Source organism: Periplaneta americana, chromosome 4, assembly GCF_040183065.1.
Source record: "Periplaneta americana isolate PAMFEO1 chromosome 4, P.americana_PAMFEO1_priV1, whole genome shotgun sequence".
Taxonomy (NCBI): Eukaryota; Metazoa; Arthropoda; class Insecta; order Blattodea; family Blattidae; genus Periplaneta; species Periplaneta americana.
In genome coordinates, this window is record NC_091120.1 from 165,633,183 (window position 1) to 165,659,982 (window position 26,800).

The 26,800-nt window shown below is 36.9% G+C and overlaps 1 protein-coding gene across 3 annotated transcripts in view; it reads left to right on the top strand.

Moving 5' to 3' along the window:
- The window catches only part of mam (neurogenic protein mastermind), an 816,775-nt gene that overhangs the window by 176,655 nt on the left and 613,320 nt on the right, over positions 1–26,800 (top strand). For 2 of the 3 annotated variants that reach the window (XM_069824265.1, XM_069824266.1), the window contains exon 2: positions 15,458–15,508. The exons of the other annotated variant lie outside the window; for it this stretch is intronic. In XM_069824265.1, the coding sequence (XP_069680366.1) occupies positions 15,458–15,508 (51 nt within the window). The remainder of the gene's footprint in view (positions 1–15,457; positions 15,509–26,800) is intronic. 3 annotated transcript variants of the gene reach the window in all.

Genomic DNA, 26,800 nt, shown 5'->3' on the forward strand with positions numbered 1-26,800 from the left:
TGATTAATCTTATTGTCATATTCATCATCAGTCTAGGACGGATTTATTATTGCAATGCAGTCTCCCTCAAGAGCAGGAAACATTTTCTCTATATCAGATAGAATCCTCATTTTCTATTTCTTAGTCTCACTTGAGGGGAGGGGTACAGGTTTAGGACTGCCCTCGCACGTAGGGCGTTTGAGTGGGACCATTATACTGCCCGGAATGGACTGATGTGCGTGCCAATGCGTATAGATTCCTTTACAGGCCGCCCCCGGACTCATCCTTTTTACCTTTCCACGTAGACATCACCGCTGTCTCTCAACCCCTGTGCCACGAGCTACCATGAGCCCCAGGGAGAGAGCCCACAGTACATAGCACTACCACCAGCAACTAATAACCACATACCACGGGTTGTAAGTTCGGACGCAAGCCAGAAATATGCGAGACGATGAAGAAGAAGAAGAAGAAGAAGAAGACGAAGAAGAAGAAGTGTAGTTATGTCGGCGAAATGAGTTTGAGTTTCAAAGTCGAAAGTTACCCAACAATTCTTATTCAATTCGAATAGGAAAATCTTGAGAAAAACCTCAATCAGCTAGCTTGTTTCAATCAGTATTTGAACCCGGTTTTAATTATGAATTATTTTTTAGAATGGTTTTTTTGACATTTTCTGTTTGTGAGGGTGCTTTGGGCTTATCTATTTTAGTTTCTGGATTCCCTCCTTTCACGGTCAGATATGCTAACAGTTATTCCATATCGTTGGACATATCATGATTGTCACTGTCTGGTGAACATTGAATCCATTCACTAATTCTTTGATAATGACAATGTTAAGTGACTAAAACTACATTTTGTAAAACAGTAACTTTAATGTTTGAAAAACTCATGCTCAAGTATACTTTATTTTTTTTCATGGAGTGCAGTTTCATAGAAAGGACTTTGCCGACAGACCTTCTACTGCCCCCTACTAATTGGTTGTCATAAATAAATGTCTTCCTTACTATGACGGAAATCTTGTCTTCTCTTGTTAGTAACCAATCACAACCCTCGTTCAGAAGAATTGACAGGTGCCCGTCAAATCCACGTGGAGGCAGAGTTGCCGCATCGTTTCCGAATTCCAAGAATCCCGTCAGTTTCACTGCATAATTATGAAGGTCATCAGGATTGTGACAACTGTGCAATGTTGGGATTAGGGGACAGGATGGAATTGTCAGAGCTGTTGTGTAGAAAGTCATAAATCTGTAAATGGGTGTTCAAAGGAATCACCGAACTGCACTCCTTGAAATAAAATAAGGTATAGCACTGACATGTCTTACCAACATTTGAAACTTCAATATAAAACGTCTCAAATACAAAAGACAAATATCCTAGCTCTAAAAAAAGCATGTAACATAACATTATTTTCATGAATAATATATAATTATGTGAAAATGTCACTTAACACTGTCTTCACCCGAGCAGCTCATTTATTGAAATTCAAATAATACAAGTAGAGATATAGGCTATAATGAAAAATAAATTATAACACAAAAACATAATAGTAACAAATGAAAGAAAGAAAATAGTGTACACGTTAAGGTTCCAAATCATACTTAAATGTTTACCATATATTTTACTTACACTATCACTTAGTCTTGAAAATACGTAATATCCTCCAAAATCCGACATTAATATACTAAGTTATGCATTTCTGTAACCTCTCCCTGAAGTCCTACATAATTTCTGATTATTATTTTATTTATTTATTTTTATTGCTAGTAAGTTTGAAATGAATACAAGTTAATAAATACAATGAAAGATAAACTAGCCCACTCCTGAATGAGTAAGACTCGTGCTCAGGAGGGAATTCCAATACAGACAAAAATAAAATTAAAACTGAGACCGAATACAGATTAAATAGTGTTTAATATGTTTAAACCCAAACTATAAATCCAATACAATTTTTTTAATTTTTTGTTTATGAATTTGGAGAGGATTCGTGGTTGAAATATTATTGGAACAAAATTTGTTTAATAATCTGGGACTTTGACTCATGTCATGATAAAAAGCTGCATTGGTTTTACATTTTGGTTCAGACTGTCACAATTTTTTGACAGGTGGTAGCTTTTAGTTCTTCTAGTGTTCTCGGCTTACGTTTGTAGACTTACACCTTCAGTTACCCTCAGAGAAAGAAATCGCATGGTACGAGATCGTGGGAACGTGCTTGCCGTAAAACGTCATCTCAGACGCCCGGAAACATTTATCTTAGGAGGTTCATCGATGATTTTGTTGTGTATGCAGTGGAACCACACAGCGAAGGAATGGTGAATGGAAGAAGAGTTCGGGGCAGAAGAAGATATCAGATGATTGACGACATTAAGATATTTGGATCATATGCGGAGACTAAGAGGAAGGTAAAAAATAGGAAATATTGGAGAATGCTGGGTTTGCAGTGAAAGACCTGCCCTTGGGCATAACACTATGAATGAATGAATGAATATAATATATTCTAGTAGAAATAAACTACAATACTCGCCTAGAATGACGACTGATGGCTATGTATGAAAACTCGAAGACACCGCAACCTTAAGGCTAATGTATACAGTAAACCAGCCATGGCGAAAAGGCCATGGTGCGCCGAGCCACTGTGTAAGCTGCAACGTGCATAGCATCTATGGAGGGCGGCGGACAACCGAAGGGGAAGTTAATGTTTAGGACGTGTAACGAAGAAAGAAATGAACAAGAAAACATAGGACACATTATCACAACCTAAAATTAACTGTTTTCAGAATGTCTCTGCGACAAAGTTTCAAAATCAGGAATTATGTCACTTACTGCCAATCGTAGTTGATCACGAAGGTATTTGTCTGTCAGTCGTGATCTAAATTTGATTTTTACTATTTTCATTGTTGAAAATAATTTTTCACAAACGTAAGCTACAGCGAACATGGCTTCAACAGAGCAAGCGAAAGAACGAAGCTTCAAATTTTTTTTTTTTTTTTTCCAAAGATTTGAAAAGTTCAATATCTGTCAAGTCCTTACATCTAGCTTTCATTTAACGTCATATTGTAAATCTGTGAGTTTAAATTGAAAATCTAACCGCATTATTCGTACATCTGCTGTAAAAGAATCGACGTACAGAGATGATAATGATAATAATAATAATAATAATAATAATAATAATAATAATAATAATAATAACACTTAACCTTTTAATGTTTCATCAGTAACATGTAGTAACTTATGCCGTTTTATGTTATGCAACCGTTTTCCTAGTAATATTTGTGAACAAATCATACATTTAATATTTTCATCAAATTGTAAGCAAAAGAATGCATCCTCCCATCCTACTTGAAACTTTCGTTTTTTATAGAGGTACATGGTTTCGAGAGATATATTGCGACGATACGCCACTCGCAGGTCCGAGACAAATACAAATAGAACGGAGTTTGACTCCAGTGAGTAAGAGGGTGGGGGTTGTAGGTAGAAAGCGAGAGAAAAGCACTGCGAGCCACAATGTGCTCGTGAGTCGCATTTTCGCCGCGGCTGCAGTAAACTATGGTGAATCCTCGGTCTCATATCGCCAAATACAATCTCGCTATCACCAATTACATCGGCGGTAAATAACCCAGTAGTTGATACAGCGTCGTTAAATAACCAAGTAAAAAACAACGGAGCCTTCGAAGTAACACGGACTGTAACGCAGATACGCTCGATTACCAATTGGGCTGATTACCTGGTTGGGTTTTTTCTGAGGTTTTCCCCAACTATAAGGCAAACGACAGGCAACAGTATGGCTTATCATGAGACCCATCTCGCCAAATACCATGTCGCTATCACATATTCCATCGATGTTACATAACCTGATTTGGTTTCCGGAAAGGCAGATCGACACTACAAGCTGTTGCGAACCTCAATGCTGACATCCAGAATGAACTAAGACACCCCAAGGGAAAACTATATGCAGTCTTCATCGACTATAGCAAGGCTTTCGATCTAATAGATCGGAAGATTGTAAAAGACAAAATGGCAGAAATGATAGGGCCAAACAACTACCTCACGAGCATAATCACAAACATATTAGAATACAACAGAATCACAATAGATAACAATATAGAAATATCAACCCCTATCACACAAACGAACGGCTTCCTCCAAGGAGACCCTCTTAGCCCCCTGCTCTTCAACCTTGCAACCGCGGATGTAATAAGAAACACCATAAGCCACAGAAACTCCACCAGAATTTATATATATGCAGATGATATGGTATTAGCGTCCGGCAAGCCAGAAGACGTACAGGAATGCCTACATAATCTGCAAAAGTGGGCCGAGACAAATGGATTCCTCATCAACAAAGAAAAGACCGCGCAGATGATATTCAGAAAAGGTGGCCGTGTATCAGAGAAAGACATAATGCAGATTGGAGACGGGAGGTTACAAGTCGTTAACTCGTACAAGTACCTTGGGGTGACTTTCCAAACTTCTGGAACAACGTTCAACATGCACGTCAAACAAAAGGCGATCTCGGCAATTAGAGCAATGAATAACGTAAACCACATACAGTCACTCACCCTTGACACGGCGATGAAAATATTTAAGGCAAAAATAGTACCCATACTGACGTATGGAATACATATAATATGGGAGCGCCTGAAAAAGAGAGACCTCTAAATCTGGGAGAACGTCAAGGCAACCTACTTAAAGAAGGTGCTCGGTGTGTCGAAATACACACCGTCCAGACTCACATACCTGCTCACCAGAGAACCCTACCTGATCGAAGACCTACGACACTCGCTGCTGCTGCCAACTATGGAGGCCTGCGAGAATCTACTAATCGAGATCCTGCAGAAGAGGAAGGAAGTAGAAGAGGAATTTTACACCACCAGTGCCATGACCGACAGAAGCTGGGAAGGAGCAAATCAGCAAATGAGGAACGTTGTTATCAGACTGGCGGTACACGGATTCCACCATAAAGTGTGCGCCATAGATAGATTCCATGAAGTATCTGAAAACTGCATATGCAAACTGTGTGGTGAAAAATGTGGCAAATACCACGTTCTGAACTGCAAGAAGAATGCCAAAACCGTCACTGAACTCAGTAGAGACTAACTATTCTGCACACTTGTGCGCATTTCCTATTATTATTATAACCTGTTTGTAGTACAGCGTCGTTATTAACCGATTTAAAAGTCTTTCACAAGACCTGCTGGGTATCGAATCACGTTCCCCTTGATTGGCTGTCAGGTGCGGGTGTGTGCAATGCTTGTATGTTATTGTTTCCGTTCGTACACGGTCATTGCTTTGCAGCACTTGCGATGTTATTTCTGGCTGGTGTGTGTAAGAGAGGAAGTGGGATGCGATGCGCTGACTCAACAAACAGGTTTTTCGTGGAAATCGGACTAACGTTTCTGAGAAGAGCCTGCTACAACGGGGAAAGCCAGTCTAAACTTGTCCAGCATCATTCTGCCAACAGCGTTGAGTGGTACGTACGCAGTTTTAAATTCGCAAATAAACAACAAACTGTCAAGGCACCCACAAGTTCCGAGTATTATTTCACCTATTGTGAAGTGCGGGTGAATCTGGTTATGGCATAGCAACTGAGTTATCTATCGAACTACTGTTACTCTTGTCTGAATGTACGTATATGTAAAAGTACTACAGTGGAAAAATCTCGAATTACAAGATTTTCATGGATATATTACACAAGGATGTCCATGTGGGTTTCAGATGAAGACCTAGGTTAAAAAATCAGGTGTATGGGTACCGCATGCTCTAAGCCAGGGCCGGGCATGACAGCGGCTCTATTTATTCGGCCAGAGCTGCTCTCGCTCCGCAAGGCACTTCAATTCCAAGCCAGAGCAGAACGCTCACGCAGTGGCGGACTCTCATTACAGCTTCCTTCCCTGCATTAATATAACAAGAGTCACGGTTGTTCTTTTCATTCAGGCTGTCAGTACGTAATAGTTTATAAGGATATCACATCAATCCATTGTACAGTACAGAATTTATAACATTCTTATTAATTTAATGAAATAAACTTCGCTCTATGCACACACAGAAATCATTAGGCTTATTTACATAACCTATACGCACATACTGCAATATCCTCACCACGGTTCTACGAGACAGGCGTATGGCTTCCACTTCCCCTACTTAATATAATATAATATGGTATGGTATTGTATGGTATATTTGATAAGATATGGTATATGATATGATATATGATATGATATAATATAATATATGACCATAAATTAATACAACTTAAAGCAAATGTTTCTCAGGTACATTATATTAAAGTATCTATTCGATATTTATATTTCATTATAAGTTTTTATAGTACATTTAGTAATATATATACATATATATATATATCATATTATATATCATAAACTGTAATATACTATACTATGATATATCATAATATTTGTATAATTTAAAATTATATATTACTAAATGTATAATAACTTATAATTGCAATATAAATATCAAATAGATAATCTAATATAATGTACCTGAGATACATTTTCTTTAAGTTGTATTAATTTATGGTGTTCATTACCAACATATTTGTCATATTCAGTATGTTGTAAAGAATAATGTCGTTGGATATTGAACTTCTTAATCAGTTGGAGTTTTTTATGCCAAATTAAACACTTTGCTGATCCACTGCTCTCTACCAAAAAGAACTCCTCCTCCCATGATACATTAAAAGCATTGGGAGTAGCGGGACGCTTTAGTGTATGAGCGGAAGCTCCGTCTTCAAAGTTCGCCATCACACTGCAGAGTCACCACTGCACCGACACTGAATGACGTACAGTATGCTTACGTCACAGCGCTCGCAAGACCGGCTCTTTAAAGCACACAGCGCTCATTTCTCAGAATCATGTAATGTGCCCAGCCCTGCTCTAAGCCAAACCCACAAAAATCAGCGGGTAGTCATGTGCATCTTTTTTGCTTGTCATCGATTGGCTCTTGAACTACATTGAAAATTCCTATCCAGTATCGTTACTGGTGACGAGAAATGCTGTCTTTATGCTAACATAATTAAAAGAAAGAAAAGGTTAAGCCCGAACAAAAAGGCAACTCCCCCTGCAAAAACCAGCGCTCATCCACAAAAGATAATGTTATGCATCTAGTGGAACTGTGAGGATGTGCTGTACTACGAATTGCTTCCCCGAAGTTTAACCATCATTGCCGACATTTATTGCCACCAACTGAGACGTCTTGCACACGCAATCCAAGAAAAACGACCAACAAGACTGAGTGAAGTGATGCTACTCCACGATAACGCCCGTTCGCACTCTGCTAACCTGACACAAAACACTATCCAGGAGTTGGGTTGGGAAGTCATTCCGCACCTACCTTATTCACCTGATCTTACGCCCTCAGAGTTTCACCTTTTCGGCTCTCTATCGAAAAACCTTCAAGGAACTTCCTTTCCGGATGAAAATGTGCTTCGAACATGACTTGACGACTTATTTAACTCAAAACCACGCGATTTTTACAGGCGTGAAATCGAAAAACTACTCCAGCTTTGGCAGATTCTTGTAAATATTGCCATTAATGTGCATTTCATTTTGCGAGTGCAGCAATCCTGAGAGCAAATTAAAAGGATTTTTAATATGTGCGTCATATACTGTAACTTTCTCCATTCTCCTGTAACTTCATCACTCTTAGCCCAAATATTTTCCTAAGAACCTCTTCTCAAACACCCTTATAATCTCTGTTCCTCTCTCAAAGAGAGAGTCAATGTTTCACAACCATACAGAACAACCGGTAATATAACTGTTTTATAAATTCTAACTTTCAGAGTTTTTGACAGCAGACTGGATGACAAAAGCTTCTCAACCGAACAATAACACACATTTCCCATATTTATTCTGCGTTTAATTTCCTCCCGAGCGTCATTTATATTTGCTACTGTTGCTCCAAGATATTTGAATTTTTCCACCTCTTCGAAAGATAAATCTCCAATTTTTATATTTCCATTTCGTACAATATTCTGGTCACGAGACATAAACATATACTTTGTCTTTTCGGGATTTACTTCCAAACCTATCGCTTTACTTGCTTCAAGTAGAATTTCCGTGTTTTCCCTAATCGTTTGTGGTTTTTCTCCTAACATATTCACGTCATCTGCATAGACAAGAAGCTGATGTAACCCTTCAATTCCAAACCCTCTCTGTTATCCTGGACTTTCCTAATGGCATATTCTAGAGCAAAGTTAAAAAACAAAGGTGATAGTGCATATTATTATTATTATTATTATTATTATTATTATTATTATTATTATTATTATTATTATTATTTCCGGTGAAAAAAACACCATTCTCAAACTATGCGGATGCACGTGACAACGTGTATGCTACAAAACACAAAACTGTGCCAGCTGTGAGTCATAACATAACCCTGGATAAATGAGGCTGGAATAGACGGTCTATATATACCCCCTCGGACTTGTACTTCCTAATGACACACTCGCTAGTTTCCTGGTATTTCTCTCCGTTTTCGGGCAACCTTATTGCGCAGTGTTTACGCATTCTCTCTCAGTCGTATGAGAGCAGCACCGTCGCTGAACAGAGTTCTATTTTAACATTTACCACTTAAACATTTCATTATGAAATTTTACTCTCTAAGCTCTATATGTTGTTATAAGTTTTACAGCTTCAAATTCTACGGACCCGGGTTTGATTTCCAGTACGAAATTGAGTTTTGTCGAGAGTTGTAATGGGTAGGCCTACACTAAACTGTCGACTCCTTAACTCCTTCGGAGAAACTAACACCAGTTGCATGTTCGTTCATTTCATTTACTTTAGTGTTCTGCCCAAGGAAGATCTTTCACTGCAAACCCAGCTGTCTCCAGTCTTTCCTATTTTCTGCCTTTTTGTTTCCTCATATGATCCATATATCTTAATGTTGTCTATCATCTGATATCTTCTTCTGCCCCGAACTCTTCTCCCGTTCACTATTCCTTCCAGTGCATCCTTCAGTAGACAGTTTTCTTCTCACCCAGTGACCCAACAAATTCCTTTTCCTCTTCCTAATCAGTTTCAGCATCATTCTTTCTTCACCAACTCTTTCCAACACAGTTTCATTATTTGTCTGTCCACTTCACACGTTCCGTTCTTCTCCATATCCACATTTCAAATACTTCTATTCGCTTCTCCACTTCGTTGTAATGCCCATGTTTCAGCCTCCATACAATGCCACACTCCATGCATAGCACTTCACTAGTCTCTTCCTTAGTTCTTTTTCCAGAGGCCCGCTCCTTTTTCTATTAAAAAATTTCATTGGTCATTGCTATCTTCCTTTTGACTTCCTGGCAGCAGCTCATGTTACTGCTTATAGTACACCTCACGTATTAGAAGCTGTCCACTTGCTCTACTCCTCATTTAAAATTCGCAAGTTTACCTTCTGTATTTTTCTTCTTATGACCATACTCTTCGTCTTATTTGCATTTATCTTCATCCCATTCTGCTTACAGTTGTCATTTAGCTCCAGTAGCATATCCTTCAGTGCCATCTCCTCTTCTAATAACAACGCCATATCATTAGCAAATCTTATGCACTTATTTATTCTTCCTCCTGCTATCACTCCTCCCATGTTCTGAAAAACATTTCTTCACTAAATCCTCCAAGTGGATGTGCATAACGTGCGGATGACAAGACGCACACGTTTAAATGTAGCCGACTTGCAAAGTGATTGGCTGCCGGAAATAAGAGCGACGGGACTAGAGCAACTCGGGGCACGACATGCCCTGGGACAGAACTCGTGGCAGCTGCCACCAGTGGCCGAGCTTGACATGACTGACCTACTCCATACATCTCTAGTCATCCGCAATCTTCATTATCTTCTACATACTATGTGACGTCACAGATAAGCCCTGAATGCAGAACTAAACAGTTATACTTTCCCAGTGTTTCTTATACGAAGTGTCACCGTATTTGTAGAAGTGTAATTGTACTTGTTCTGGTCTTACTCGTAGTCCAGGCCTAATTCTCGTATCCACAAATTGTATGCAGGAAATCCTAGACGCTAGACGGGCTGTAAGCCTCTATCGGGAACTCCTTTGTTGGATCTCACAGGACAAGGCGCTGGGATTTGAATCTCTCAGCTGTGTGTATGTGTGATGGGAGCTGATGGACCCACCTGTGGGCTTCGCAACAGTCACTTGTTACAGTCTGTGTGACATCTGCATAGAAACTATTTGGCAGCTTCACAACTCTACAGAACACTCCTGCTATGATAATAGGTACAAGAAAGTTTCTCTGTGTAAATAAAACACTGCTTTCAAAATATGAATGCTAAACACAGGAGAATATAACATCGCAGTACTCAAGAGCCCTTCTATTTTCAATTTATTTATTTATTTACTTGTGTAATTACTTATTTACTTGTGTAAATACTTATTTACTTATGTATTTACTTATTTACTTATGTATTTATTTATTTAACTTATCTACCTATCTATCTATCTGTCTGTCTGTCTGTCTGTCCGTCCGTCTGCCCGTCTATCTATCTATCTATCTATCTATCTATCTATCTATCTATCTATCTATCTATCTATCTATCTATCTATCTATCTATCTATCTATCTATCTATCTATCTATCTATCTATCTATCTATCTATCTATCTATCTATCTATCTATCTATCTATCTATCTATCTATCTATCTATCTATCTATCTATCTATCTATCTATCTATCTATCTATCTATCTATCTATCTATCTATCTATCTATCTATCTATCTATCTATCTATCTATCTATCTATCTATCTATCTATCTATCTATCTATCTATCTATCTATCTATCTATCTATCTATCTATCTATCTATCTATCTATCTATCTATCTATCTATCTATCTATCTATCTATCTATCTATCTATCTATCTACCTACCTACCTACCTACCTACCTACCTACCTATCTAGCTACCTACCTACCTACCTACCTACCCACCCACCCATCTATTTATTTATTCTGGAAAAGTTAAGGCCATTAGACCTTCTTTTTCCTACCACCAGAAATACAACTAAAGTAATAAAAAACTATAAACAAAGTAAAACCACACAAAAGTATGTACAGACTATAGTCACACAAACTTTAAATACTTATCTACAAGGAGAATATATCATATTGCTACAACAAACCGATTGAGAGATTTTCGCGGAGATAGTAATTTTTATAATCTCTGACACTGATTAAGTGATATTGGACTTGCCGTCTGTCTGTCTGTCTGAGTAGAGCAAATACTCCTTAACAAGGGCGCCCCCCAGGATCTAATCTGAGTGGCAGTAATAAGGTCAGAAAATTAGAGGAAACGAATGAACAAAGATAGAGAAATTTGAACATAAAAATAGCCAGTTATGAAATCTAAATTACCTTGCGCACGCATTCATAGTTTTAAGCACTCGCTTTTGTTGAATTGTTTACTGAGGGTTTGAGAAAACATTTATCGAACTCATAAAGAAAAATAAAAAAAACAACTCGTAAAAAATAAACATTTCAGTGATAGCAATTGCTACCACTGGCTACCCCCTGCGGGCATCTTTGCTCCTAAACTGGAATTTTTTTCATATTCAATGTCTAAAAGTCTTTTATGATGACTGTTTTATCAAGAATTGAATACTGCTTGTAAGAAATTATGTAGATCGATGAAAGAGAGAAATTGAAAAGAAATATATATATATATATATATATATATATATATATATATATATATATACACGGAATAAACCGTAAGTAGTGTCATTAATTTCAAGGAGTTATTCCTTGAGTTATTTAAAACAAAAAAGTTTAATACAAATTTGCTCTTTTGTGCTTCCTTTTCGAGAAAAAAAAAATTATATGAAACATTTCATAACGTATTTTGGGAAGGCTATTGAATTAATTCCCAATATGCTCAGTTAGTTTAAGAGAGAAGCATATTATGATATTGAATGATTGAAAGAAGTTAAGTTTTGTTCTTTAAATGTGCAGAAATTTGATCCAAACCAAAGGAAGTTTTTGTTCTGCAAAGGATTTTTAAATCTTACAGCGTTGTGACAACACTGTAAAGCTGCCTGAACAGATCCAGTTCGCGTATGCAAGGAATGGATGTGTGAGACAATGAGACCGATTAGTACAGTAGAGCATCGATTATCCGAAACAACTGGAGACGGAGTGTGTTCGGATAACCGATCATTTACGAAAAAAAATTACGAACTGACTAGCCTAGTTTGACAAGTTCAAAATGGTCATTAAAGTAGGCCTACAGTTTAGGAAAAGAAATCAAATTTTTTTTTTTTTCGCTTCAGAGCTGAGACTCGTTTTTTAGCAGCCAAATCTCGCACACAGCGCTAGCGAAACTTCCACATGGCGCGCTCGCTAATTTGAATTTGCCGACTGGAACGCTATCGGTTAACCGAATGTTTCGGTTGATCGGTGTTCGGATAATCAATGCTCTACTGTACTTTGAAACTTAAAGTGGGAGGGAACGATTTCTAACTGGCTGAAGAAAATGCCCGTAGTACAACAAAAGGAGAATTTTAAAATCATTAATTACATTTGTATAACCTTCTAACTGTACTGCTCTAAAAAGCTGCATAACATATTATTAGTACATGGTTTACTATTAACAACATCGGCGCTTTGTTAAGGAAAGCAGAAAACTGAATAAATAACACGAAGTCACTGCAAATACAACTTATTTATAAATATGGAACTGCTGTCTAAAAACGGTGTATGACGCACATATTAAAAATTATTTTAATTTGCTCTCAGGATTGGTGCACTCGCAAAATGAAATGTACAGTAGTGGCAAAAAAAAAAAAAAACCGGACCGACCCATGTAGCTGATTTCACAGCCTTGTTCACTCCAGAGCACGATAGACTGGTAACTAAGACTTTCGTGGTTCGAATCCTGTCTGGGAAGGAAACTTTTTTTTTGTTTCTTATTCAAATTTATTCCCAATACTTTTCCATTGCAGCGATATTTTACTACTTAATTAACTTATTATTTCTAGAACATGAATTTTACCAGAAATCGAAAAGTATTGGGAATAAATTTGAATAAGGAACAAAAAAAAAAAAGTTTCCTTCCCAGGCAGGATTCGAACCACGAAAGTTTTAGTTACCAGTCTATCGTGCTCTGGAGTGAACAAGGCTCTGAAAACAGCTACAATGGTCGGTCCGGTTTTTTTGCAACTACTGCACTGTAATTTTAACACTTGTATCGTAAATAAGTATTTATACAAATGAACAGTACATGAATGTTGATAGTGGTGATTTCTAGTTGAAGTGCTGAAATTTCTCGTATACATGCAGCAGTGCCAAAAATCTCCCTTCAGAGGGAAATTTTCATCAATTTACGACCATTTTAATCATTGTACCACGGTCTTGAGTGACATGTTTTGTCCGACTCTCAAAACAGGGCTCGTTGAGGGAAATTTGATAAATATGAGGGAAATGCGTACTGCATACGGTGGCAACGTACGCCTGTGTCTAACATTAACATGAGCCTTGTCCAAATTGCGATAATAGGGTATTCATTTATCACTGGTTGCGAGAGGGACTGGTGGAGGGAGGAGAGTAATTATCGACAAGCCGACCAGAAGTGTTCCGCTATTTATTGTCCTCATTTAAACTGTGAAATGAACTCTCGGAATTATCAATCAGTCTTGAACCGTCAACCCGCATAGCAGCTGCCAACACCACAGCAGGTATCACTGCGAATTCAATTGTCTTCACGCCATTACAAGCTAATCAAAAATCGGTGCAATCATTGTGCATGTAGATCACCATAATTTTGTGATTTTTTTTTCTCTTATACAGGGTGTTCTAAAATTCGCGCATACGGACTGTAGCGTGTGAATCCTGAATGCAAGTAGGGATTAAAATGTTAGTAACAAAAACTTTAATTGCATAGTGTGGGAACACTGTAGTTTTCAAATAAATGTTAATCCTATGATCGTAGCTCAAGGTATTCGTATGCTGCTTTAAAACTAAACGTTCATACTTCAAACCTTCTGTCTTGTTTTCTTTTATTTATATTTTAAAACTATTAAGTAGCCCATTATATATTGGATATAAATCTATGCATATAACTTACTATAAAGAAGCCAACAAATTCATGATAAGAACATGTAGCAGCTATATTTCACTCACTTCAAGCAGAAAAGACTTTCTTGTCGACTACGTTTCTCGTAAAAACTATGCTGTCTTTTGAAACATGGCCCTGTCCCTAATTTTATGTTACATATATGGTCTTACTAATAAAAACTCTATATACAGACGTTTAACTGCCTTATACTTATACAATGAGTAGCTCGTTTATAAGTCGTGTGTAAATTCCTTACTAATAATCACTACATACGTCGTGTATAACAGTATGACTGTTACACAGCTACGTCATAGTTTCGTCATTACTTCGTTACGAAAGGTAATAGAATATCTGAGGTTCTCTATTGCATCCGGTAGAGCGCTCTAGTGTGGCATGTTAAATATCGATAGTACAACTGGCTCTAATCGATTACTACACTACATTTTGGTCAAAGAGTACAAGCTACAGCAATATTATTCTAATAATTCTATGATCTTTGATTTGTTCTTCTGTGGTTACAAGGTAACCATCATCATAAAATGACAGTCGATACGAACAGCTGTTAGAGAGGCGGCCATTTTTTTCGATATATACAACGCTTAAACAAGGGGTTTCGTGTATATAACTACTGCAAAGCAATTCCCATTGTATAGTTACAGCCTGTTTATACGTCCATAGCTTATTCACGGTTTATTAGTAACGTTTTCTGTCTCAACTCTGCATAAGTCTCGTATAAAAACTATACACGGTTTATTAGTAAGACTGATATTATTTTAGTATCTTTCTATCCTGTTCTTGATAAAGCCACATAGAAATGTCCATGTGTAGAAACTTGTTTCGGTAAGAAAAAAATTGACTTTATTTCAAATATAAACATCACAACATGTAATTTCTTATTAGAAAAATTAATCATTCATAACGCTCAGCCATTTTAATCAGCATAATTTATTCCAAATCTTGAATACAATAAGTTCTGAATGTCCACTATATCACCTTCATCGAGATCAATTCCATATACCAACAGATGTATCAACAGTTCTGAACAACCCATCATTCAGTTCAAACTTAATTAAATTTCTGAAAGCTATCAACGTTTACAAATATATCTAAAATGATTATTGTAATACAGTAAACTCTATGTAAACTGTAAGGATTGTTTATGTGTTGTCGCGATATGACTTCCTAAGTTAAAGTGACATAAAATAAATTAAAAAATAATAATAAGTTGCAGAATGTTGGTCACACTGAATGCTGTCACCATCAAAACACCACCCTTCTCCTTCAAGGAGGAATGGTTTTCTCCATGGCTGTTTTATGGATTCGTCGTATTTATCCTCAAAACTGCTCGGAGCAGCTGTAGTTAATCCGCCATTTTAAAAAGGCTAATCATATGGTTTTGTTGATTGTTGCAGACACGTGATGCCGTACCCGTGACGTATTTGTATAACCCACCCAAAATTGAGGTTTGTCTTTTTTATAATATTATATACATTTTACGTAGTTTAATTTATCTTTCTGTGATATAGGAATTATTTGTTACATTATATTCCTTTATAACTTCGTAATAAATTGTTTGTATCTATTACGTAGCATTTTATTGCTGATTAGTTAACAACGATAAATATAATAAACATTACATTATATTGTGTTATGCAGTGTTGCCCAATAGTGCAATTATAAATTCTCCAGATGAAATTTCGTCCATAAACATTTTCGCCCCCCATTTTCATCCAAGATTCACATGATACAGCCCGTATGCAATTTCGGGACAGCCTGTATAATGGAGATTTTTCTAGAAAATGCATCTTCATTCCCTTTTCCCAATAGTAGGACCCCTTTTCGTCCGGCGCAGTGGCGTCGTGGTCTAAGGCATCCTGCTTAGGACTCGCGTTACGGATCGCGCTGGTTCGGGTCCTCATGGGGAAGGAATTCCCATGAAATTTCGGCCAGTGTATGGGACCGGTGCTCACACAGCATCGTGATGCACTTGGGGAGCTACGATAGGTAGCGAAAATCCGGTTTAGAAAACCAGTTATAACAGCCATCATCGTGCTAATCACACGATACCTCCATACTGGTTGGATGATGTCCACTTTTGCTTGGGCAGATGGACGTGAGGCCAGCAGCCGGCTGGTCGGTCTTGGCCCTTCGTGGGCTGTAGTGCCATAGATTTATTCTTTTTTATTTATTTTAGGACTCCTTTTGTCTGCTTCAAGCTCAGTCCACCGAGTGAAAAAAATTATGAAACAAATTTGTATGCACCTTTGCATTTCGTGTTTTCCTTTTTTTCTTTCATTAGGTTATGTATAGTGACTACTGCATAAAATAGTAACTTCTGTTTCGTACCGCACATAGAAATACTTTAAAATTTTACGGGATTAGAAACTAATAAAAATAGATGCAACTTTCGTCCTTGTACTCATATTATTCAACGATTTCGTGATTTTTTATGTGTCTCTTCAATTTGTTATTTACCGTGACTATCTATGTTGTAGAAAAATAGTAATTTAGTGCTCTCATCCATTACGCAAATCCTTTTCACATGACAAAAATCGATAAATAATAGATGCAATTTTATACACGTAATTTATTTGATTTATTTAACGATTTAGTAGGAATATTTTGTCTATAAATGTATTCAGTTCTACCGTCAATTTCTTCCCTAATCAATTATGTTCAATTATATTTCTGTCTGTCATTTTATTTTGTTGCTAGGTTAGTCATATCGTCGAAATAATTTTTGTAACTATATTAAAATGTAAATTTTTGTGTGTATTTTTGCTAATATTTGTGCTTTCGTGATATTATATTCAATATATTTATAAATAAATTTATTTAAAATATATACAGGGTGATTCATAGCTAACTGTAAATACTGAATGGGTATAATGTAGAAGTAAAAACAGGATTAAAACGTCCTGTACCTTTTTCCTGAAAGTAGGCATACTTTATTTTAGAGATATACGGCAAAGAAGTAAAAGAAACTCAACTCAAACTGAAAGTCATTCCAACGAAAGAGTTTATAAACATTTCAAAGTTCGTGAGAAGTATACTAGCCTATTTTCTTGAACTCGTAAACAGAGGCGTGCTTGTCGCATTGTGATCTAGTAACGTCACTCATTCCGAACAAATGCATTCTCAGGCTTTACGGTGTATGTAATCAGGATTAGGCTATTAGGTGCACCTAATCCTAATCATTTGTCGCTGCAGTTCTGATCTACCCAGAATATCAGTGGCGAACACTGACCAATTCAGACGAGCCCTGTTGTAGAAATCCAAAAGGTTGATGTCCGGTGATCTGGCTGGCCAACCAATTGGTCCTCCACGACCTATCTATTTCATTGCGGCATAACTCCGGAGATAAATTCTTTCACAAGTGTTATAGGATGTCTGATATTAATGTCTACATTGCACCATCCAATATTTATGCCTACTTATGAATCACTCTGTATTTAAACTAATAGAAGATCTTCACCATTGGATATTAAATTTTCAGATTATCTACTTCGACAATAAAATTAATACCGAGTGTGTTAGCTCAGACGCTTGTATTTGTGACTCGTATTCGGGTGGTCCTGGTTTCAAACCCCGGGACCAGCTAACCTGACTGAGATTTGTTCGTGGTTCCCTCAATCTATTATGTACTATATATTTCCTGTAATAAAAGCAAATTCCGAAAACAGACAATAGTATTTTAGTAATCCAGCTATTGTAATGGTTGCAACATTGTACACAAAATGGAGTCTGTCAAGTGAAAGTTTAAACAAATACCTTACCATAATAATACCGTAGAGCTGTACAGTATACTAGCAGCATTGACGTGAGTGCTAAATGTCGCGGAGCTGACATCTAGCGAAGCGGTGTGGTATTACGATCACAAATACAAATATGAATATAGCAGGAATCGGGCTATCGTTTAAAACGTGAGGTACTAATGTGGAATAATATATGAAACACTTAAGAAATGTTGAATAGTATTTAATGTAACATTATTATTTTGTATCAAAGCTGTATATTATGAGAAATATTGCTTACTTCGTATTACTTTCCGTAATTAATTGTTACATATTTTTTCTTTGCTTTAGTGAGACAAAATCAATTCTGGCATTGAGAATGAATTTACACTAACACTTTATATAGCCTATGCATTGCTGACAGCTGCAAAGATAAAATTGATAGTTGTCTGATGCTTGTAATAATTAGTAAAGGCACGTGGACAACAATAAAACTTAATTTGATAAAACCTTTCCAGTACATTTTAACTTCTATTTATTTATTAGGCCTAAATAAAAAAAGCTAATTTTTATTGTTCTATCAACACAGAGACGAAGGCATTAGGCCTACTGAAGAATGTTGTTGACTCACGTTTTATGACCCTCGGAAATCGAAAGTACGATTTGGAGCAGTTCGTAATGCTGTAATTGTAGCAGTTATAAACAGCACATATACACCCTGACATTTTAACACAGCACTAATTAATAAAACTATTTACTAGCCTAGCAACAATCTACATTATGTATAATAGATTACAGCACACCCTGCCGCCTAGGTAGCAGAACCTGCGCGTTCGTGTGTGTAGAACATTATAGTAAGATATTTGGTTTAAATGTCTGACCCGAGCTTCGGTACCTCCCGATAGATGTCGTGTTTGTGAGAGAACACCTTGGCGATCCGTTCGGGATTTAGTGTCCAACCGGCGCTGTGGATGTCGTGATGGTGAGAGTACCCTAGGTCGGGACGTAGCGTCGGACGTTTCCTGGTTAGAGAGAATATCGAACTTAAGATAAAGTATCACATCCATAGTAAAGCCGCGATATAACTATAGATGAAATCCAAATAAATAAATAAATAAAGTCCACACCTGTGGAGTAACGATCAGCGCGTTTGGCCGCGAAACCAGGTGGCCCGGGTTCGAGTCCCGATTAGAGCAAGTTACCTGGTTGAGGTTTTTTCCGGGATTTTCTCTCAACCCAATACGAGCAAATTCTGGGTAACTTTCAGTGCTGGACCCCGGACTCATTTCACCGGCATTATCACCTTCATTTCATTCAGACGCTAAATAACCTAGATGTTGATACAGCGTCGTAAAATAACCCAATAAAATAAAAAAATATATAAAAAAAATCTCAGTACGATATTTATTTTTGACTTTACTTTCTTTCTTTGGATATCGTCTTTTTTTTTTTTTTTTTTTTTTTTGCTATGGTAACATCATTTTTCATACCGTTTTTCTGATAACATAAAATTCCACTTACCTACTTTTACGTCTTTTTTTGTAAATTTTAGTGCTGTTGCAAAGACGCCACGTGTTGCGGTGCATACGGCCGAGACTGTACCACGTTTAAATCAATAATCAGTGGAGTGTTGTTACTTGAATTGAGATATGGCCAATTTAGCACAATTTGACCTCACCTTAAACCCTGAACCCACACCCTGCGTGTGGTTGCCGTCGTAAACCACACAGGGCCTAGGTCAAGGTGAGTTCGCTACCGGAGGCCCTCGACCGTGCACCGCAATAAAAAAAAAAACCGTGTAAGTCTTATTATACGCGAGTTGCTGGCTATGAATGGCGTACTAACACGTCGTCTATTTACATACATTGTACTGTCATTCATACCTCGAATGTCTTCATTGTTTAAGGCTTTAAGCTGTTTGAATATGAAAATGTCTGGGGGCTTTTAACCCTTTGGTTTCCAATGTTGTGGACGACTGTCTTTCGTTGTTTTCATATTCTTGAAGAGTTATATCCATACATGGTAGTTCTTACCCCTTTGATCTACATTGTAATTAAATATCAATATCTATATGATTACACTAAACAACAAGAATTTTACTAGACTTAAAACAATGTGTTCCTTATGGTTTGGTGTGCGCTGAATCCGAAAATGCATCTCTTTTCTTCGTATCACGTAAGGTTTGTAATATATACTATGATTTCACTTTTCGATAAGCGCTCCCCAGGAAGCATTGGGGGCGGATTGGAGGTTGTAAATATGCTTTATTTAACGACGGTCTCAACTGCAGAGGATATATCAGCGTCGCCGGTGTGCCAAAATTTTTGTCCCGCAGGAGTTCTTTTACATGGCAGTAAATCTACTTACATGAGCCTGTCGCATTGAAACACACTTAAATGCCATCGACCTGGGCCAGGATCTAACCCGCAACCTCGAGCATAGAAGGCCAGCGCTATACCAAGTACGCTACCGAGGCCGACTTGGGGGTTGTAAATCAAAACAAAAGCTAATGCATTTTATGAGTTTATGACTTATTTGCGATTGCTTATGGTTGCTGGCATGTTATTTTGTACTTCTAATAAATAAACATATATTGGCCCCTTCTATTCAGTAAATTTCAAAACAGTTCAAAGTGATGTGTACGCAATGAACAAACAAGGTTTAAAAAAAATGTACCATTTTGAGTGAAGGAAAATTAAAAGAGGGCATTTTCGTCTGTTCAAAAATTCACAAAGTTATTGCTGACTCTTTCTTTGAGGAAAACTTTCCGTTACAGAAAAAAATGGCATGGCGCTCTTTCAAAGACGTTTGCTCAAATTTCCTTGGACAACTACATATAACGTGTTGTGGAAACCATGTTAAGTGTATATGAGAAAATGGAGTGTAATATGTCTCTCAAAATACACTTTTTACATTCTCATTTAGATTTCTTTCCTCCTAACCTTGGAGCGGTAAGTGACGAGCATAGGGAAAGATTTAATCAAGAAATATCTGAAATGGAAAGGCGATAAAAAGGAAAATCATCATCCAGCATGCTTGCAGACTATTGTTGGTTCCTTGTAAAATACAGTCCCGGGCCTAGTTATAAACAGAAGTCATCCAGAAAATTATTTTAAATGTAAGTTCAAATTCCGAGATTTTTCTCATTGTACGCATGAAATATTTTTATTGTTGTGTTTTAAACTATGTAACATCATTTTTGTATCCAGTACACATTTTTCAAGTATTGTGAGGTATTTTGAATCCCTAGTCTGTTGTAATTTTATCAGTAGCAGTGATAAATAAATAAAAACAACTTTTTCATAAAAAAAAATTAATTCATTTTCCCCGGAAAATGGTACGTGATGGGGCAATTTGGATTTTAAATTCAGATTTAGGGCACACATATTAGTAATATTCATTTACTTTTATTTCGGAGCAAGATAGAAAGTAAAAAATTTGTTGTTCAGTGTTATGTCACTTCCACCTCTGCTTTCACATCTTATTCCTTCTTTCTGTCATTGATATAATTTATCTATTTTTTGACCTCGTCTCTTTCTCAAACTTCTGTCCTCGTCCCTGCTTCTTCTCATCTTCTCTGCCTTGTTTTCCGACTCTCACTTCCTTCTTATCTCATTCCTTCCTTTCTTTTTTCATGTCCTTTCGTCTCTTTCTTGTTCTTCTCGTCCTTTATTCTTTCTCCTTTCTTCGCCCTCCCTTAGTCTTTCAATCGCCTTGTCCTTCCGTCTCGCGACCCACTGGTTCCCACCCCTTTTCCTCCACGCTGCTGACTGCTTGCTCTCTGGGCGACAGTGGAGTTCACCTCTAGACGTCTTAAATAACGCCACGAGTGCAATAAAGAGGGACGCGTGGAGTATGTAGCCTGCTTCACAATCCGTTTCTTCTTGCAAGTCGCGCGCGATATTGGTTTTGTTCCCTTTTTATATCAACTGCAAATGACATTTATTAATGGGGCGTAACGTATTGGTGCCATAAACCGGCTGCCATGATGGTGAAACCTAATAACGGTTGCTAGAAAATTCTACTCATTAACGCACGACAGAGGGTGGTCTGCTCCCAACTTCGCGTTGTCCGTCCGTCGTCTGGGAGGTCGAGTTACAGCATTGCTCAGATCTTGAGTTCTATTCATTGATCTGCATAACAGTGAAACTTATTGCCAACCCATTCATCGAATCAGTGAATAATAATCAATATTTGTATTCTTATGTCGAGTTGTGCACCTCTCTGTTGAAAAAAAAAATTATAGTTTATTTAACGACGCTCGCAAGGTTATACAGCGTCGCCAGTGTGCCGGAATTTTGTCCCGCAGGATTTCTTTTACATGCCAGTAAATCTACTGACATGAGCCTGTCACATTTAAACACTTAAATGTCATCGACCTGGGCCGGGAACGAACGCGCCACCTCGAGCATAGAAGGCGGACCTTTCTGCTGATCCCACGGTATGACAAATGTCTCAATTCTGGTGGGGAATATCTTGAAAAATACCGCAACAATTGCTGTATCTGTTCCAATAAATCTTTCCATGAAATTGTGTTTTTTTCTGGTAAATGGCCTCAAGGAAAATCATTTTCTGGACGGCCTCGTACTTGCAGTGGAGTGGCCAAAATTTGTATAAGCACTGGTTTTGACATTATTAACATGGTGAAAGGAAAACAAAAACTATTTTATCTGCCTGCATGAGAATGTTGGCTTGTTAGTTGGACGAAAAGTAGGTTAAAAACGACAAAATTCTCGTGTAATGAACAGTTAATCATCTCCCCGTCCGCTATAAAATATTCTACACAGAGTTCCACCACTTCTTTTTTTCGAGAAGAAAAGCACTAGCTGCTGTTATTATTATTATTATTATTATTATTATTATTATTATTATTACTATTATTATTATTATTATTATTATTATTAAAAACAAATAAGTGTGTTGCGATATCGTGGGCGTTCAGTAAAGTGTGTCGTCAGTCAAAAAAGGTTGGGAACCGCTGAGTTAGTATATGAAACTTATTATTTATGTCATCTTCAATATCAGAAATTACTTCTTGTTCTTCTGAAACCACAGGGTCTATATCTTCCTCATACTGATTTTATCACACATTATAAACTTATTAACATGAAATAGTCCTGGAGGATATCTACTGTCATTCTGCAGCAGGAATCGGCTACTGTACGCAATGATTCAAACTGCAGTCCTGACCTCTGGAGTTGCTTTATTGAAACATTAATTGCAAAGCTTATAGAGAAAAATATGGGTGATAAGTCTATGTATCACTCTAGTTACCGCCTCAACTTTGTGTAGTTTTTTACTCGTTTTGTATCTCTAAGCTAAAATGCTGATATGAGATCGATGAAATACAATAAATGATGTAATGTGATATACCAAACCGTCGGTTTAGTGTTAGTAAGTATAATTCGGAATTTTAAGTTTATTTCTATCCAGATTTATAGAAGAACTAGTGGCGTGTGCAGCAAATGCTGAAAACTAAGTTCATTAGAAATTTAAATAAAATGTTTTTCAGATTTATTTTCAGTGAAGAATAGGCCTACCAGTCATTTTAAAAGTTATTTGCTTCTATAATAATGAAACATACTCTCTCTGAATGGATTTTTATGCCAAATACTTTTTCTTGAACCTATTCATCTTCAGTTTTTGAATTTAAAAGCGAAAACGCAAGTAACAATGTCTGGACGATCAGTGGATTTTTCATGTGGGAGGTCCACACCTGTGGAGTAACGGTCAGCGCGTCTGGCTGCGAAACCAGGTGGCCCGGGTTCGAATCCCGGTTGGGGCAAGTTATCTGGTTGAGGTTTTTCCCGGGGTTTTCCCTCAACCCAATACGAGCAAATGCTGGGTAACTTTCGGTGCTGGACCCCGGACTCATTTCACCGGCATTATCACCTTCATATCATTCAGACGCTAAATAACCTAGATGTTGATACAGCGTCGTAAAATAACCCAATAAATTCATGTGGGAGTAAAGCAGTAGTACAGGTTATTGTGGATTGTAGGTGAGAGTTAAGAAAATGTCAGATTTGCCATGCTTTCGAACAACAGACATAGCATCTTAGTAAAGCTGCTGCATGTTTCGTGAACTACCTTGAAATGTAGAGGGTAGAATCATTTTATCCTGCTAAGAGATCTTGCTGAAATGACAGGGAGACTACAAAATCTTGTAGGCTTCTTATTTTATCAGTAAGTAATACCTTTTGGTCTTTCCTTAGGAAATGTAATTTTTGCGCTCTCTCCAGACAATACTGGAGAGAATCACGCATATAAATATCTACACCACACCGCCATTAAATATATGAAAAAGACCCACACCACTTAATTAATAACTATAAAAATATTTCATTTTAATAACGTAATTTTAACTTACGGAAGTTTTTTCAGTTTCATATAATCAATAGGTTATATCATTGATATGTATATTAGTGACAAATACTCGTATCATGGCATTAACTATAATAATATTTCACTTTTAATGGTGATAATGTCATCAAACGACCTCAAGTTTCGTTGTTTTTAATATCCAGTACACAGCTGTGCTCAGAAAATTACACACAACAGAATCATATCTGTATATTATTTTAGAATGTCTTGAAAGTTTTTAATAACCAATTATAGAGACGTTATAAAAAATCAAACAAATGAAGATCGACATATTGTTGTCATTATGACGTCACAGAATTTGCTCTGATTTGCTCTAAATATGTCAGAAATCCTGCAGGTCATAGCCTTCGTGTAATATTATTTATTGTAGTGTGTGTGTTTTGTTATATTCTGAAAAGCCATTAGTTCTCAAAACTGACGACAGATGGACTTTGGAAAATAAGAAAATTATGTAGGAAAATTGACATTTCACTGAAAACTACCATTTTTCTGAAAATCTTTGGGTTGCAAGCTTCAAAATGAGAAGTCATTCATTAAAATCCGTTCAGCCGTTTTCCCGTAATTTCCATTATCAGTTCAAATTATATAATACTAGTGGCTTGTGCAGCAAATGCTGCAAACTAAGTTTATTAGACGTTCAAATAAACATTTTTCAGATTTATTTTCAATGAAGAATACCACACATTCTGAAAGTTATTTGCTTCCATAATAATGAAAGATACTCTCTCTCGAGCCTATACTGAAGAGAACCACGCATATAAATATCTACACCACACCGCCATTAAATATATGAAAAAGACCCAACCCCACTTGATTAATAACTATAAAAATATTTCATTTTTAATAATATTATTATCGTACGTAAGTTTTATAGCTTTCAGTAACATATACTATATATACTATATAGCCGCCACTCAGTAAAATATAGAAATCAAAATCTAATTTAACTTAGTCTCTACATCTACTTATTTAACCCCAAAACGTTTCACTTTCATATCATGAATATAGCATTAATATGTATAATTAATGAAAAATAGTCACATCACAACATTAACTACAATAATATTTTATTTCTAATAGTAATAATGTCATCAAACCACCTAAAGTTTTGTAGTTTTTAATATCCAATACACAGATGTACCCAGAAAATTACACACCACAGAATCGAACTGTAAATTATTTTTAGTAAGTTAAGTTTTTAATAACTAATTTAATTTGAGCTCTAAATATGTCAGCATTCTTGTAGATCATGGCCTTCGTGTAATATTGTTTACTGTAGTGTGTGTTTTGTTTTATTCTGAAATGCAACACGGCCGACTTGATGCTCGCTTCGCTTCTCCTGAATGCAATTAGCTAGTTCTCAAAACTGACGACAGATGGATTTTGGAAAATAGGAAAATTATGTAGGAAAATTGACATTTCACTGAAAACTACTATTTTTCCGAAAAACTTTGGGTTCCAAGCTTCAAAATGAGGGGCCATTGATTAAAATCCGTTCAGCCGTTTTCCCGTAATTTCCATTACCAGTTCAAATTATACATATAGATATAGAATATCAAAATTTGACAAGTCAGTAACTATTATGTAGTTTCCAGACTTCCAAATATGCAGAACCCAATTCCTTTGTGATTGATCATACGGTTCTTCGCGTGAACTACATCGACTACGGCATATTCATACAGTTACCAACCTTAAAATTTTTTAATAGCCTTTGAAATAGACTGGAAAGTAGAAGCAGTGACAGAGCACAAGAAAGTCTTTGTTGCGACGGTGTCCTCCGTGTCAGGTTTAAAATAAGATCCGGTGCCAGAAATAACTCACGCACAGTGGTCCCCACTCGGCAATGTGACCCCATCTTCGCTGCAAATGTGCTGTCCAAGCCCAGAAAGATGTGGCCGACTCGAGATCGTGACAGTTGCCGTACGATCGGCGTCTTTCTGTTGGCGAAACTGTGCCGCAAAGAGACTGGTCGTAACATCCATCAGAATTGCACAACTTGAAGCTAACAAAATCCGCTAAGATATTTACACAGAACAGTAGATCTTCAACTGTTTCTGGCGTATCTTTTGACGTGTAAGTCCATATTCTACTTAACAATAATAGAAAAAAAATGAAAGTACAGTAGAACCTCTATTATCCGTGGTAATGAAGGGAGTGGGCTGAACGGTTAATCGAAAAAATCGGATAAACCGTACCATAGAAGACTTTCATAAATTAAGTGTTGCATAATGCAGTTTCGTAATTTTCTCCGTGGTCATGTGTTTTAACACATTAGGTAGAAGTTTTAAGTATAATAGGTCTGTTGGAAAGTGCGGGTGAAGAAGGAATAATGCTGAAACTGATCAGGAAGAGAAAAAGAAATTGGTTGAGTCACTGACTGAGAAGAAACTGTCTACTGAAGGATTCACTGGAAGGAATGGTGAACGGGAGAAGATTCGGGGCAGAAGAAGATTTCACATAATAGAAGGCATTAAGATAATGTGGATCATATGCGGAGACTAAGAGGAAGGCAAAAATAGGACTGAAGAATGCTCTGTTTTCAATGACAGAACACTATGAATGAATGAATGTCAATGACGGGTTTCTAAGGGTCAAGGAAACTTCCTATGATGGATTTCTGTGGAAAGATAGGAAAAC